Source organism: Artemia sp. Qi Xiang Cuo, chromosome 4 (genome assembly GCF_049724085.1).
Source record: "Artemia sp. Qi Xiang Cuo chromosome 4, ASM4972408v1, whole genome shotgun sequence".
In the NCBI taxonomy this organism is placed as follows: domain Eukaryota; kingdom Metazoa; phylum Arthropoda; class Branchiopoda; order Anostraca; family Artemiidae; genus Artemia; species Artemia sp. Qi Xiang Cuo.
In genome coordinates, this window is record NC_142797.1 from 32,414,210 (window position 1) to 32,428,332 (window position 14,123).

General features: G+C 36.0%; 1 protein-coding gene across 2 annotated transcripts in view; it reads right to left on the reverse strand.

Moving 5' to 3' along the window:
* Nucleotides 1-3,947: 3,947 nt before the first annotated feature.
* The window catches only part of eIF2beta (eukaryotic translation initiation factor 2 subunit beta), a 45,018-nt gene continuing 34,842 nt past the window's right edge, over nt 3,948-14,123 (reverse strand). For both annotated transcript variants that reach the window (XM_089087500.1, XM_089087502.1), the window contains exons 4-6: nt 12,024-12,159; nt 9,039-9,329; nt 3,948-4,234 (exon numbers count right to left, since the gene is read on the reverse strand). In XM_089087500.1, the coding sequence (XP_088943626.1) occupies nt 4,011-4,234; nt 9,039-9,329; nt 12,024-12,159 (651 nt within the window). In that variant the 3' untranslated portion in view covers nt 3,948-4,010. The remainder of the gene's footprint in view (nt 4,235-9,038; nt 9,330-12,023; nt 12,160-14,123) is intronic.

A 14,123-nucleotide genomic window follows, 5' to 3' on the forward strand; every position in this document is an offset into this window, starting at 1 on the left:
ATTTTCAAAAAATGACTATCTCAAAGTTCTTATCAGATGGGTTTGAGAAAAAACGGCGTGGGGGGGGGGGGCTAGGTACCATCCTATCTCTTTGGACTCTTAAAAAGTGAATTAGATCTTTCAATTTCCAATAAAATGAGCCCTCTTTGAAGTTTATACGAGCATCCCTTCCATAAGAACCGTATTTTTTCCCACGACATAACTTACAGTGGCTACCCCTAGGTCCTGGGGGGCTGTGTTGACACCGGAGTTTTTGTTGCATAATCTTTGAACTATTTTTAACAAAATAGCTATCTCAAAATTTTCATCGGATACATTTAGGAAAAAAGGGCATGGGAGGGCTGTTTACCCTCCGATATCTTTTGACGCTTAAAGTGAACTAGAAATTTCAATTTCAAATCAAATGAGCCCTCTCCGAAGTTTATACGAGCATTCCTTCTATAGGAACCGTATATGCCCCCAGGACATAACTTGCAACGTCTACACCCCGGGCCCTGTGTCGACACCGGAGTTTTTGTTATCTGAACTTTGAACTATTTTTAACAAAATGTCTATCTCAAAACTTTTATCTGATGTATTTAGGGCGTGGAGGGAGGGAGCTAGTTCCCCTCAGATCTCTTTTGACTCTTAAAAAGTGAAAGAGAACTTTCAATTTCCAATCAAATGAACCCTCTCCGAAGTCTATACGAGCATCCCTCCGATAAAAACCATATACGCCCCCAGAGCATTACTTACAACGCCTGCCTACGGGCCCTGGGGGGTCTTATCTGACCTTTGAACTATTTCTAATGAAACGACTATTTAAAAAAATTTATTGGATAGGCTTGGGGGAAAAAGGGTGTGTGGGGAGGGGGCTAGTTTCCCTAGGATTTATTTTGACTCTTAAGAAGTGAACTAGAGCTATCGATTTCTAATCAAATGAGCCATATATGAAGTTTATATGAGCATCCCTTTCATAAGAACCATATACGCCCCCAGGACAACAGTTACAATACCTACCCCCCGTGCCCTGGGGGGTTGTGTTGACACCGGAGATTTTGTTATCTATTTTTTGAAATTTTTTTTTTAAACTGGCTATCTCAAAATTTGTAGCGGATGAGTTTGGGGAAAAAGGGCGTTAGGGGGGGGGGGGCTAGTTGTCCTTAAATCTCTGGACTCTTAAAAAGTGAAATAGTTAACTTTCAATTTCCAATCAAATGAGCCCTCTATGAAGCTTATACAAGCATCCTTATCATAAGAACCGTACATGCCTTCAGGGCATAACTTAGAACACCTTCCCCCGGGCTAAGGGGGTTTTATTGAAGCCGGAGTTTTTCTTATCCGACCTTTGAACTATTTTTTTTAAATAAAATGTCTATCTAAAATTTTTCATCAGATGGTATTGGAAAAAGAAGGCGGTGGGGGGGGGGGGGGCTAGTTTCCCACGGATCTCTTTTGACTATTAAAAGTGAACTCGAACATTAAATTTCCAATCAAATGAGCCCTCTCTGAAGTTTATACGAGCATCCTTTTCATAAGAACCACGTATACCCCAGGACATAACTTACAACTCCTGCTCCCGGACCCTGGGGGTTGTGTCGACACCTGAGTTGTTATTATTTGACTTTTGAACAATTTTTAACTTAATGGCTATTTCAAAATTTTTAATCGGATGCATTCGGGAAAAAGGGGGGTGGGATAGTTGCCCTCCAATCTCTTTTGACTCTCAAAAACTGAACTAGAACTTTCAATTTCCAATCTAATGAGCCCTCTCTAAAGTTTTTACGAGCATCCCTTCCATAAGAACTATATATTCCCCCAGGGCATAACTTGCAACGCCTGCCCTCGGGCCCTGGGGGGCTATGTCGGCCCCGGAGTTTTCGTTATGTGATCTTTGACTATTTTTAAAAAATGACTATCTCTAAGTACTTATCAGATGGGTTTAAGAAAAAAGGGCGTGGAGGGGGGCTAGGTGCCCTCCAATCTCTTTTGACTCTTAAAAAGTGAACTAGAACTTTCAAATCGAAATTAATGGAGCCCTCTTTGAAGTTTTTACGTACATCCCTTCCATAAGAACCATATATGCCCCCAGGGCATAACTTACAACGCCTGTCCGCGGGCCCTGGGGGGTTGTGTAAGTTCCGGGGTATTGGAGAGTAGCCTAGTCCAAGCCAGGAAAGGAAGAGGGTTTGGCGACAAGCCAATCACCTGTCCCCGTAAAAAAACGATTATTTTCGAATCGACAACGAATTGCCTCCGATCTGATTTGACGTCACAGATGACAACCATGGGCCGCCGCCGCCCCCGGAAAAGTTTTCTGACAACGAAGCAATCTTTTCGCCTTGCGTATGATGTTTGGTGTTGGGTCCCCCCCCCGGCATTAGAAGACGTGGACGACAGAGAACGACGCTTGGCCGATCCCTAGAGAAAGAGGCTAATATTGCGAGGACTTCTTTTGAAGATCTGTGGTCTCAAGCTCTTCAGAGGTCCTGGTAGAGAGGCAGCGTTGTCGCCTTATGCGCCAGACGCCGTGGGAGGAACTAGGTCTATGTGTCATCGTCAAAGACATAATTTTCAGAACTTTCAACTACGTTGAACAAAATGGCTTTCTGAAAATTTTGATTGGATGTGTTTGGGGAAAAGATGAGCGTGAGAGGGGAGTTAGTTGCCCTCTCAGTCAATTCCAACTATTAAAAAGGGCACTAGCCCCTTGAATTTCCAATTGAATGAGCCCTTTTTGAAGCTTATATGACAAAGCTTTCAATAAAATTCTTATATGCGCCAAGGGCATAACTTACAACCCTTTGCACTGAGGGCTGTAGGGGGAGTGTCCTCCTCAAAAACATAATTTCTATCTGGAAATCGACTATGTTGAACAAATGGCTATCTCAAAATTTTGATTGGATGTGTTTGGGGAAATGGTGGGCGTGGAAGGGGTGTTATTGCCTTCCAGTCACTTTTGACCCTTAAAAAGGGCCCTAGAACTCTCGATTTCCTTTCGAATGAGCCCCCTTTGAAGTTTATACGACGATCCCTTCCATATGAAGTGCCTCTGGGAAAAAAAAAACATTGGAGCCGTATGGCCTTTACTATAGGCAACGCTACAGTGTTGCCTCTGATTACTATGTGACATCAGAACATCATACAGACTAACCCAATATATTTCAGGGCACTGAAGTAAAATAGGTATTCTGTAAAATAGTATTGGGAAAGCGGACTTTTGTTTACGTGGTAAGGTCGAAACCGGTATTAATCTTCTTCTTTGATTATTATGTATGTTGTAGAGAACGTATCGTGACGGAGTTTGAACTGGATGAATATGGAGTAGGCCTTACTCTTGATCGAGTTCTAATTAAAAGGGAAAAGAGTTGGAACCATAGCTTAGTTAATAGACTTTTATTCGAACTGAAGGGCTTGATTTTTAATCCGCGATTTCTATTTTTCTTATATTTTAGTCTTTTTTCCCAGTCATTTTTTCTTTTCTTATTTGTGTTATTAGTTGTTGGTGTCTTTTCTCTCTCTGTTGTTGTTTATGCAAAATACCTGTTGTTGGTTTGACGAGGAAATAAATCTATTCAGGGGAGAGATGTGGTGGTGCAAATCTAGCCCATATTAGCCGGAAATTTAAAGACGTATTTTGAAACTGTGCCAAATGAAGAAGAGCCGCCATTTGAAGCAGATTCGGAAATAGTAACTATTATTTCGCTTAATCTTAACAGTAAAATTTATTATAAAACCAAATTTATGGGAATTCCAAAAAATAGCCCAAAAACCCGTGAAAATAGTGTCGGACAAAAATATAACTGCACCGAAAACCCCTTATAGGAGAATTACAGTGCCCTGTAGGAAAATCGCTTTTTCGCAGGAGATGACATACAAGCCGCATCCCAGATTCAATCAGATATATTTTTTATGTTCAATGCGTCCTCACATTGATATACCAATAACTTCAAAAAAGAATCAATATATACAGTCAAAAACCTTTAATCGGCTCGAAAAAGAAATAAAAAATAATAATACAACTTCAAAACCTATGATTCTTTTGCTCTGGCAGCAGCACGCTTAGAAGTTACAGCCTGGAAGCCAGCCTTGATACTAACAACAGAACAACGAGAATTGCAGGCCTCGCATTGGAGAAAGTGAAGGCGACTATCTTTCTGAAGCGTTGTATTCAATGATCGGCAAGTCTTACAGCTGACATACTCTTTTACATATCGACGTAACACGTTTTCGACTTGTTTCTGTGTGAATTTACCTGAAAAAATATTAACGATACTATACCAAAGTATACCAAACAATACCAAAGTATACATACAATGGATTGCTTAGGAGACGAACAAAATATTGAGTTACAGGTACACCTGACCCATGGGAAAAGGGGGGGGGGGTATAAATTTCCAGTCCAAACCTAAAGAATGAAGTGGCATGCAAATAGTATTACCAATTCGAACAGCCTAAAATACTGAAAGTAATTTGCAGACGGAAAAAATAATGTGTATTAACACATATATTTAACCCCGTTCGGGGTTATATTCGAACCAACGCATTAATTATGGCTTTTATTTTACATTTAAAAGACCAGTTAAAAAGCTAAAGAGGATCTTTCAAAAGACAATAAACATACAAAGAAGCACTTATGATATTTCCTTTTTCATCATGTACAGAACTTGACTGATCGTGAGTACACAATAAACAATACCACGAAAAATTGATTCTAATTGGCTTCTGATTATAGTGATGATCATAGTACGTACCTAATATTGTTCAAATGACCTAATTTTTGAAAAAGGGGGGGGGGACGGATTCCTTTAATTATCCGACCAAGGACTCCTCTCTCAAATAAGATCTAAAAACCCCGTTAAATGTGCAAAATTTGGATTTTTGGGTAAGAACAGATTTTAAGCTTTAACCCCCCCCCCCCATCCATTTACAGGGACAATTCTATGGTATATAATCCCACATGCTCAAGTGCATATAACAGTGACATAACACGGGTAAAAATCTAAAAATGACTCACTGTCACTTCAGTAAACTAAAAGCCACAAACACGCCCGCTTCCAGTCTTTTTGATAGGAAAAGAGCGAATAAAATAACTTTTTACTCGTATATTCGCGACTCGAAATGACGGCTCTTGGGCATAACCAACTAGAAAGGGTTCAATTGCTAAAGCAACTGTGTACATTATATTTTTTTTTAACAGACAGTATAATATGATAAAATACATACCTACAAGTATTAGTGCAAGATTCAAAAATTACAGGGATCGAATGATCACGGATGGGAGGGGTTATCAGTAAAAGCAAAGTGAATGAAGTAGTATCTCTGTGAAAACAACACTTTCGTGACAGTACTACGACGTTAGGGCATTTAAGAGCTTTTTCAGATGAAATTTATGGAATCTTGACAGCATCAGCAAACATCACGGACTTGCTCTTTCTTGACGACTTTCAAATTCAATCTCGAACATTAGTAGCATATATTTTTAATAAGTAAAGATGGTTAGTTAGTAAGTTGATATTGACGTATTTGTTTTTTTTTCATATTTGTTGTTTTCTTTCAATTTCGTATGAATATTATTTTTCTGTTACCATAAGTTGCTGCAAGCCTTACAAGGCCAACGGGTTTTTTCTTTATTACAGCAGATTGTGTCTATTTTGTTGATCATTGTGGTTTTTCGTTAATACATTATCTAACCTTATGTTTTTATTTTAGTAAAAATTGGCAGTTAATCTTGTTATATCAGAACTAAAAACACGGGCTCTGTTCCTATTTCAACTCTATACAACTCTAGATAGCCCCAGAAACCTAAAATTATCTCATTATTAAACAATTTAAATCGTTGGAGTTGCTCGACAAAGTTAGCTTTGACCAGCTTTTTTTCCATTTTTACTCTAGGCTGCCGAAATTTTCCCATACAAATTAACGCACAAAACCTGCTTTGGAGTAAAGACTAAAAACCTTATCCATACAGGTATGGTTGCCTGATTTCACTTTAAAGAGGGGCAGTTTAAAAGAAAAGAATAGGCCAAACATATAGAAAATACAGGAAAAACAGTTAAGTCTCAACATTTTTTTTATGGGGGGGGGGGGACGAGTCCATAAAACAGGAAGTGAAAAAAAAAAAAATGAAGGGCTAATTAAATATATATATATATATATATATATATATATATATATATATATATATATATATATATATATATATATATATATATATATATATATATATATATATATAAATTATTAATTAAACAGACAACAAACAAATAGGAAGTAAAATGAATAAAAGTAGAACTTATTAAATTCCAAAACAATCAAACAAAACAATCAAACAAAAAATTTATGTTAAAAAACATGATTTTTCCTTTTGATTTCATTTCATTTAAAATTATAGAAAACTGATACCTAAAAAAAAACTAATAAAATGTCAATCGGCAATTTTTGAAGCAATCCGCTTAGTTGGCTTAAGCCAATTTTTGGATCAACGAATCAATCAATAATTCGCCACTTGATTATCTATTTATTTGAGGTGAATGTATTTACAGGAAGGAACTACTAATGATAATTTATTGCATATTAACGAACTAGGTTGGTTGTTTAAAAATCCCCAACGAAAAGAAACAACGTTGGTCAGATTGAGCAAGGTATTGAAAACAAAAAAATATAAAAGATTCTTGCAAAGTTCATTAGATGCGAACGAGTGGGGACTGTTTGTGTGTTTTACGATTAGTTATAAATTCATCAATATAAAATATGATTTTTTTATTTTATAGCAAAAAAAGAGAAAGAAATGCATTCTAGCCCTCTAGGAGCAGAGCATTTTCATACACAAGTCGCAGAATAGGCATTTGCCGTGCAAGTTTCAAGCCAGTAAAAAAAAAAAAAAAAAAAAAAAAAAAAAAAAGTTTCCTTTCTACTGAAGTCTTGGCGACGGGATGCGGTAATGGAGGAGCCAAAGGCCAACATTGTGCCTTGAACTTACAGGTTGGAAATTAGTGTATGGTTCTAAATAAAAGTTCAAATAAGAATAAAATCCTTTTAATCGACAGTGTTTTACAAACAGTGATAGAAATTCACAAAAATACCAGATATTTCGGTCACATATGCAGTGACCTTCATCAGTAGTAAAACAACTGGTGACGGCCACTGCATATGTGACCGAAATATCTGGTATTTTTGTGAATTTCTATCACTGTTTGTGAAACACTGTCTATTAAAAGGATTTTATCCCTATTTGAATTTTTATTTATCGTCATGGAAAGGCAGTGTGGTCTCCAAACTTATCTAATTGTATGGTTCAGGTTCGAACAAAGCTTTCTGCTAAAGATGGTAATGGACTGAGATTTGGGAGTGTTAGAGGGGCCACGGGCCAACTTCGGTTATGTAACCGTGCACATTCAAAATCTTAGCACGATTCAAGGTTAAGGTAAATCACCACATGCCTAAACTATTGATATAAATTTAACAGCAGTGTCAGGGTGAGGTGACAAAGGGAGGACAAGCTCACTGTGGTCCCCGGCGATCAGATAAAGTATCCTAGACCGATTCCACTTCAAACAAAGGGTAAATTACCTATTTTTCTGCTAAAAAGTGGGCACTTGGTGGAGGGAGAGGAGTAGGGGTGGCAGTGGCCTAATTTGGTTCTCTAACCATATGGATTAAGAAAATGGATAATTCCAGTTCAAACAAGCTAAAACATACCCGATTCCTAATGCTTACCGAGTCAATGCGCAACTAGGACTTGTTTTAGCACCGAATCAGGGTTTAGCTAGTATTTGCATCAAATCAGGACTTAACCATTTTTACGCCAATTGAGGACTTGACGCTCTTCTTTGGAGCAAAACACCAAAATCCTGCAGTTAGACTTTGCTCATTTTTTTCAGCGATTCAGGACTTGACTCGCTTTGCCTCGAAGTCACAACTAAGGAGTAGTGAGCAAGACACAGATTGTTTTTGCAACATGTCATTGACATTCTACAGCTTGGACTCATTTTTACAAGTCAGGAATTATCTTGTTTTGCACCGAGTCGGCAACTTGGAGTTTGCTCGTTTTTGCACTAATCCAGGAGCTTCCTAATTATTGCCTTGAATCCGGCCTTAACTCGTTTTAACAGACAAAGGACTGGGTTCGTTTTTGTACCAGATCACGATTTTTTTTTTCTGCTTTCAAGGCTTGCACTGGCTTTGTTAGTTCCAGGATTTTGCACTGAGTTACTTCGGGCCCCTTTTTGCACTAGGATTGACAGTCCTTACGTGATTCCAGCTTAAAAAAGGTATAGCATATGTACCCTCCATAAAAAAAAACTGGCGGTTGAGGACGAGAAGGATGAATACCCAAATTTGTGCTTCCGATCATATATATTTCTTTTCACTGCAAAATTCTGTTTTCAACAGCGTTGGATATGCCTATTTTTCCTTAAAAAAATCGTTTCTGTGAAAAATCGACCAAATGCAAGCCCTCACGTACCTCCTGCAGGCACATTTATTCGACGGTTTGATCCTTCCGAAGGAAATGCATGCCTCAAATTTTGATCCAATACTATGTTAGGTTAAGGGGGTGACTTGGGACGGAGAAGGTCCTCCACAGGGGAGGGGTTGGTCAATCATTTTCAGCCCTTCAAAAGGGCCTCGCTAGTGTTACGCACCCCGCTAAAAACGTCCGGGAAGAAAATTCCAAGAGAAATTCGTGAATCTTTATTTAGTCGACGCTACTGTATCGATCGTGATAATGCATTAGGTTTTCTTTCTTAATGCTTAGCCATCACATAAGGCCACATTCCCATTCAAGTATATCGTTCGCTATCATCAACGGAAACATTTTTTTTTCGGATTCTTCACTATTAACACTGATTCCTCTGACGTTCTTTACAATTTTATTTTCTGCTTCGCAATTTTTTTTTCATTGTGTCTTCACAATTGCTTTCCAATAATAGTTAGACCAGTATTTACACAGATACTTCACATAGGAAATATTTTTTTTTGCGGTATTTGAGTATTTTGCTACGAATTCTGTGTAGATTATTAATTTGACGAGAATTAAAATTATTTAGCTTGCTTACCTTTAATGATGAGCTGATTAGTTCCATCAATGGAGCCTTGAGTTCCCAACTCAGCCAATAAAAAATCCAAAACATGTTTTTGTGATCGATGCAATAATTTGCATATGTCTGAAAAATTGACAAAGGAGGTTTTTTTGGCACCCACTCGGACAACTTGGGGTGGTTTCATCATCACTTTCTTCTTTTCGCCAGTTACCATCTCAGGATTCTTTTCTTTTAAAGTTTTATAAAATCGCTCTAGTAAATCATCATATGTATACTCTTTTTCTTCAGCAGGAATAATGGTTTCAACTGCAAAATTTTTTTAAATTATTTATCGCATAGTGAAGGGAATTAAAGGTTATCCAGCAAAAACTAAGACATGATTTCGACCATCAAGCGCGTTTTCGCGTTCGAATCAAAATTATTTGTTAACAATTATAAGTAAAAACAACCCGACGGAAAGAAACAACGTTGGTCAGATTGAGTGAAGTATTAAAAAACAAATTAATTCTTGGAAAGTTCTTTACATGCAAAAGATTGGGAACTGTTTATGTGTGTTACAATCAGCTAAACATTTATCAAATTAGCACCCAAACCTTATGTGTTTCACAGATAGCTCTGTAATCTTTAGACTTAATAAACTAGTCTATATTAAATTCTTAGTAGTCTGTGAGAAACGTTATCATAGAGTTATGACAATTACAATAAGCTAAAATAGAGACCAAATTCTACAGATTTTTACAATCGTTTATCACTCTGGTTTGGTAAATATTCGAAACTTAAAATCTTTATCCCAGACTCTTTACCAAACATTTGGTAAATCTTTTCTTCCGTGCCATATTCGGTCGACTAAAAAATAATAATACAAAATAAAATAAATAAAATTATCACTTAATTTCTGTGCTTTGTTCTGGTTCGCTATCCCCACACAACTAGACAACGAGAATCCGTGCTAAAACTCAAAAATTTAAAAGACTTCATCCCCCAGACCTTCACTAAACTTTCCTATCAATCCTTCAATATGCACAAGACCCTAATTTCAAATCTATCAACAAAACATATATATACCTACATTTTAACATGAAAGACACATAGATCATGATTAAGAAAGTAACAAAAAGAGAAAAAAAATCAATAAAACTGTGCCAAAACTAAATTCAGAATCATTATTACAAAGCCATAATATGATAAGATAAACAAAATATGTTTACCCAATTGCACAGAAAATGCAATCATTGCCGCATATCGACCCGCATGAACTTACCGGCATTATTGAGTCAATGTGACAATTATTTCTTAGGATTTTAATCATTCAACCCCTTTCACATACGTCTATCCCTAGTAGTTCTGCTCACAATTTCCGCGAACCAATATCCTGACTAAAATAAGTGATCTAAACTGCCACCCATTGGTCAGAGTTGACTGCAGTTTTTTTTCTGGATTTTCTTTGAACTATCATAGTCCCATAGTAATTAACAATTACATATTACAGGAATAATAAAAGTAATACTGATAAAAAAGAAATGAAAGGAAACCACAATTTTTATTTCAATACGTTATCAGAAGTACACGGACGAAAGTAAAAAAGCTGCTAGGTAATATAGTTTCCGAAGAGATGCAAAAGATCAACAAACTCGAAAAATTCAACTCGATTTTAGTCAGTCCTTCTTTTCAAGCCCGATCTATTTTTTTGATATCTTTGAGCCTTATTTAAGTGCCAGTAAAACCAGAAACCCAGCTTCTTTCACTTCTGAGCCCATCTTAGGTTTTTCCATACCTGAAAACGGCGATTTTATAAGATTTTTCTTTTAGTTGTTTCAAAATTATAAAATTTATAGGGCAGTACCACATTTTCGTCAGTGTTGCCACGTTGAGCGGTGAAAATCATCAGTTACATCTGAAAACGTTTTTCCGCCATAAAAATTCAGACATGAACAATCGGTTCATTCCCAAAGATAACTACACGTTCAAAAGAAAGCTACAATTCTTAAACTGGTTGGTACCATTTGTTTTTGGCTGATTTTTCAACCCTTGTTTTCTTAATTGGCACCCACAACTACCAATGCTTCATAGCTGCATATAGAGGCCTTTTTCATTTATAATTGACAAGATTATTTGGTTTGGAACAGGGGCCAGTAGCGTGACTCTGCTCAGCGGTGCCAGAGTCGATCCAACTCTAAATGGGTCCCAGGAGAAATTTGGGTAAGGCAAACAGCAAGAATGTGCGAAAACACAGGATACCTGGCCCGCAACGCCCAATTGAACTTCCGGGCTGAATGGCCATGAAATGGAGATCAACACCGCCAGTAGGGACCTTAAAGTCCAATGTCGTATTCTTTGCCTTCTTCCCCCCCCCCTCTTTTTTTTTAAAAAGAAATGTTTGTAGGTATAAGTTTCTACAAAATTAGACTCAGGCTCTAATCTATTTGAGACCCTCAAGCTACACAATCCATCATAATTATCTGTCTCAGATCATTCTTATTTCACAAAGCTGTGCATATTGACCTTCTACTATACTCATCTATGAGGCAGAGGAGAAAGTGAGAGCGAGTTTGAGTGTTAAGATTGTTTTAATTCAAACCAGGCGTAATATATTGGTGAGGTTGGGGATGACGAATTAATGGAGCTCATCAATATATTTCCATACTGATGAGGTTGAAGCACGAACTCGAACACCAGACTCCTTTGAAATATTAGTTTTGTGATTTTCGGACAATTTATCATATAAATCTATTTAGGACTAGTGGCAACCCCAGTGGTGATGTTTTCAAAACCATATTTGATTACGAATGATAATTTTCAAAGTAAATGAATTTAATTCAATCAACAAAAAAATTAGAGAGGGTATCTTTCAAAACCTAAAGCCTTCAGCTATAGCAATGTCAAAATAAAATCCCTATAGATTGAATCAGACTACCGACCGACAGCAAGGTTTAGCAGTAGAAATACAAAAAGAAAAAAAAAAAAAAAAAAAAGAAAAAAAAAATATTATTAAAAACTCACCGCCTGCCTGCTCTGATCCCTCAATATCTTCAAGTACGGCTTTCAAATCCTTTTTGCTCTTCTTTGCCTTCTTCTTCATTTTACTGAAGTCTAAATCTAAGTCCATATCGGCTGTTTCGGGGACCTCTTCAATTGCCTGCAAGATGCAAGAAATAAATACATAATAAACTAAAAAGAACACAAATGTATACAAAAAAAGTTTCTCGTTTTTTATACAGTACTCGTCACTTTCAATTGTAAGCCTAATGAATTAGAAAGCTATAAGCCCGGACCTCGTGAAACCATCAATCAAAAATGTTGTAAAAAGGAAGCAACTTAAATTGAGTAGTGAGATAAATTGCTTATTTTTTATTTTGATGTTCAGTTTAAGGTTTTTATTCCACTTACGGAATATTTGAGATAGTTCCTCCTCAAAATTCATATTTAGCTATATTTTACTATTTTTCTATAGTCAATTGATTGATGGCAAGCAAGCACTTTTTAGAACTAAAAAACTGTCCTAGCTTCTGCAATAATATTTTCCTTGCCACTGATCTGAAAACTGAAAATGCTTTAAAAAAGAAGTTTTTCAAAGGAAAGTAAAGGACACTAGTAAAATTAAAGATGAGCAAAAATGAAGTGAAACAATAATTCAGACTTAAGACGAATAGAAACCACTATCAATGAATAAACGAAACAAAAAACGAACAGAGATTAAAATGAATATCAAACATGAAGATGAACAAACTGCTATAGATGAATAACTAAATCCTAAAACGAATAGAAATTAAAATAAATAATCAAGTCAACCTTAAAACGAACAGAAATAACCAAAACCAGGAGTAGGACCCCCCCCCCCTTAACCTTCTTAAGGCCAGAACGTCATTTGCGCTTTGGTGAACAATAAACACTTTCCCTACTATAATCATAACATCGAACAGTCAAAAATTGCTAAGACTTCCAGGAATTGATATCATTATATATTAAACAATCTGTCTATTTTGTTTTGGCAAACAAAAACCACATGGCTCAAAATATATTACGTTTTTCATAAAACGTAAATGACGCCCAAACCGTTTAAATGGACAAAGAGGGGAATGAGATAGCACCAATCTTATTCGTAAACCATAACGAGCCTTGTAATATTAATTTTTTGTTGATGTAGTGACAAATAAAAACCTACTTTTCAAAACTGAAATCGTTTTCGGCAAATTTCAAATTACGCTCTGGCCTTTAGAAGATGTAGATGGCACTAGTCTTACTTTTGTTTCTAGCAATTCCGGTTCGTTTTAAGTTTGACTTGATAATTCATTTTAATTTCTATTTTTTTCAGAATTCATTCATTCAGCTATAGTAGTGTCTGTTATCTTCGTGCCTCACATGATTCTTTATTTTCATTTCTGTTTGTTTTGGAATCATTTATTTATTGACATTAATTTATGTTCGTTCTAGTTTGAATTATCATAGGACTTTTTGTTCTCATCTTAGATTTTAATGTAGCTCTTTACATTTCTATGAAAAACTTCTTTTTGAAAAACATTTTTTTTTCAATTAATATCTGTTTGTTTTTAATTGGCTTAGTTCTAATATTAGTTAAAATTAGGAATTATATGATTGATTTGAATTTCGATTAGTAAAAGGTTTCAATCAGCAGTTATTTTTGTGCAATATATTTTTAATAGTAGTTTTACTACAGAATTTCGTGCGCATTGTGAGAGGGATTATTATAAATATAAATTCCCATACCCGTATTGAGGTTTCACCCATTGATACAACGCGTTTCTTCGAATTTAATTAAAAAAAGGGCAAAACTTTCCAATAAGAGGTTTTTCAAAGAAAAACAAACAGCCATATTAAAACTTAAGACAAACAGAAATTAAGTCCTATAATAATTGAAGCTTTAAACGACCAGAAGTTACTATTTAAAAATAAATGAAACCCAAAACAATCAGAAATTACAATACTCACATCAAATATAAAGATGACAGATACTAAAATCCTAAAAGAAGATAACTAACTATAAAGATAACGGAATCAATAAATGCTGGAACGAGTAAAAATTAAAATGAGTACCCAAGTTAAACTTAAGACGAACAGAAATTACTACAAACAGAAGTTTGG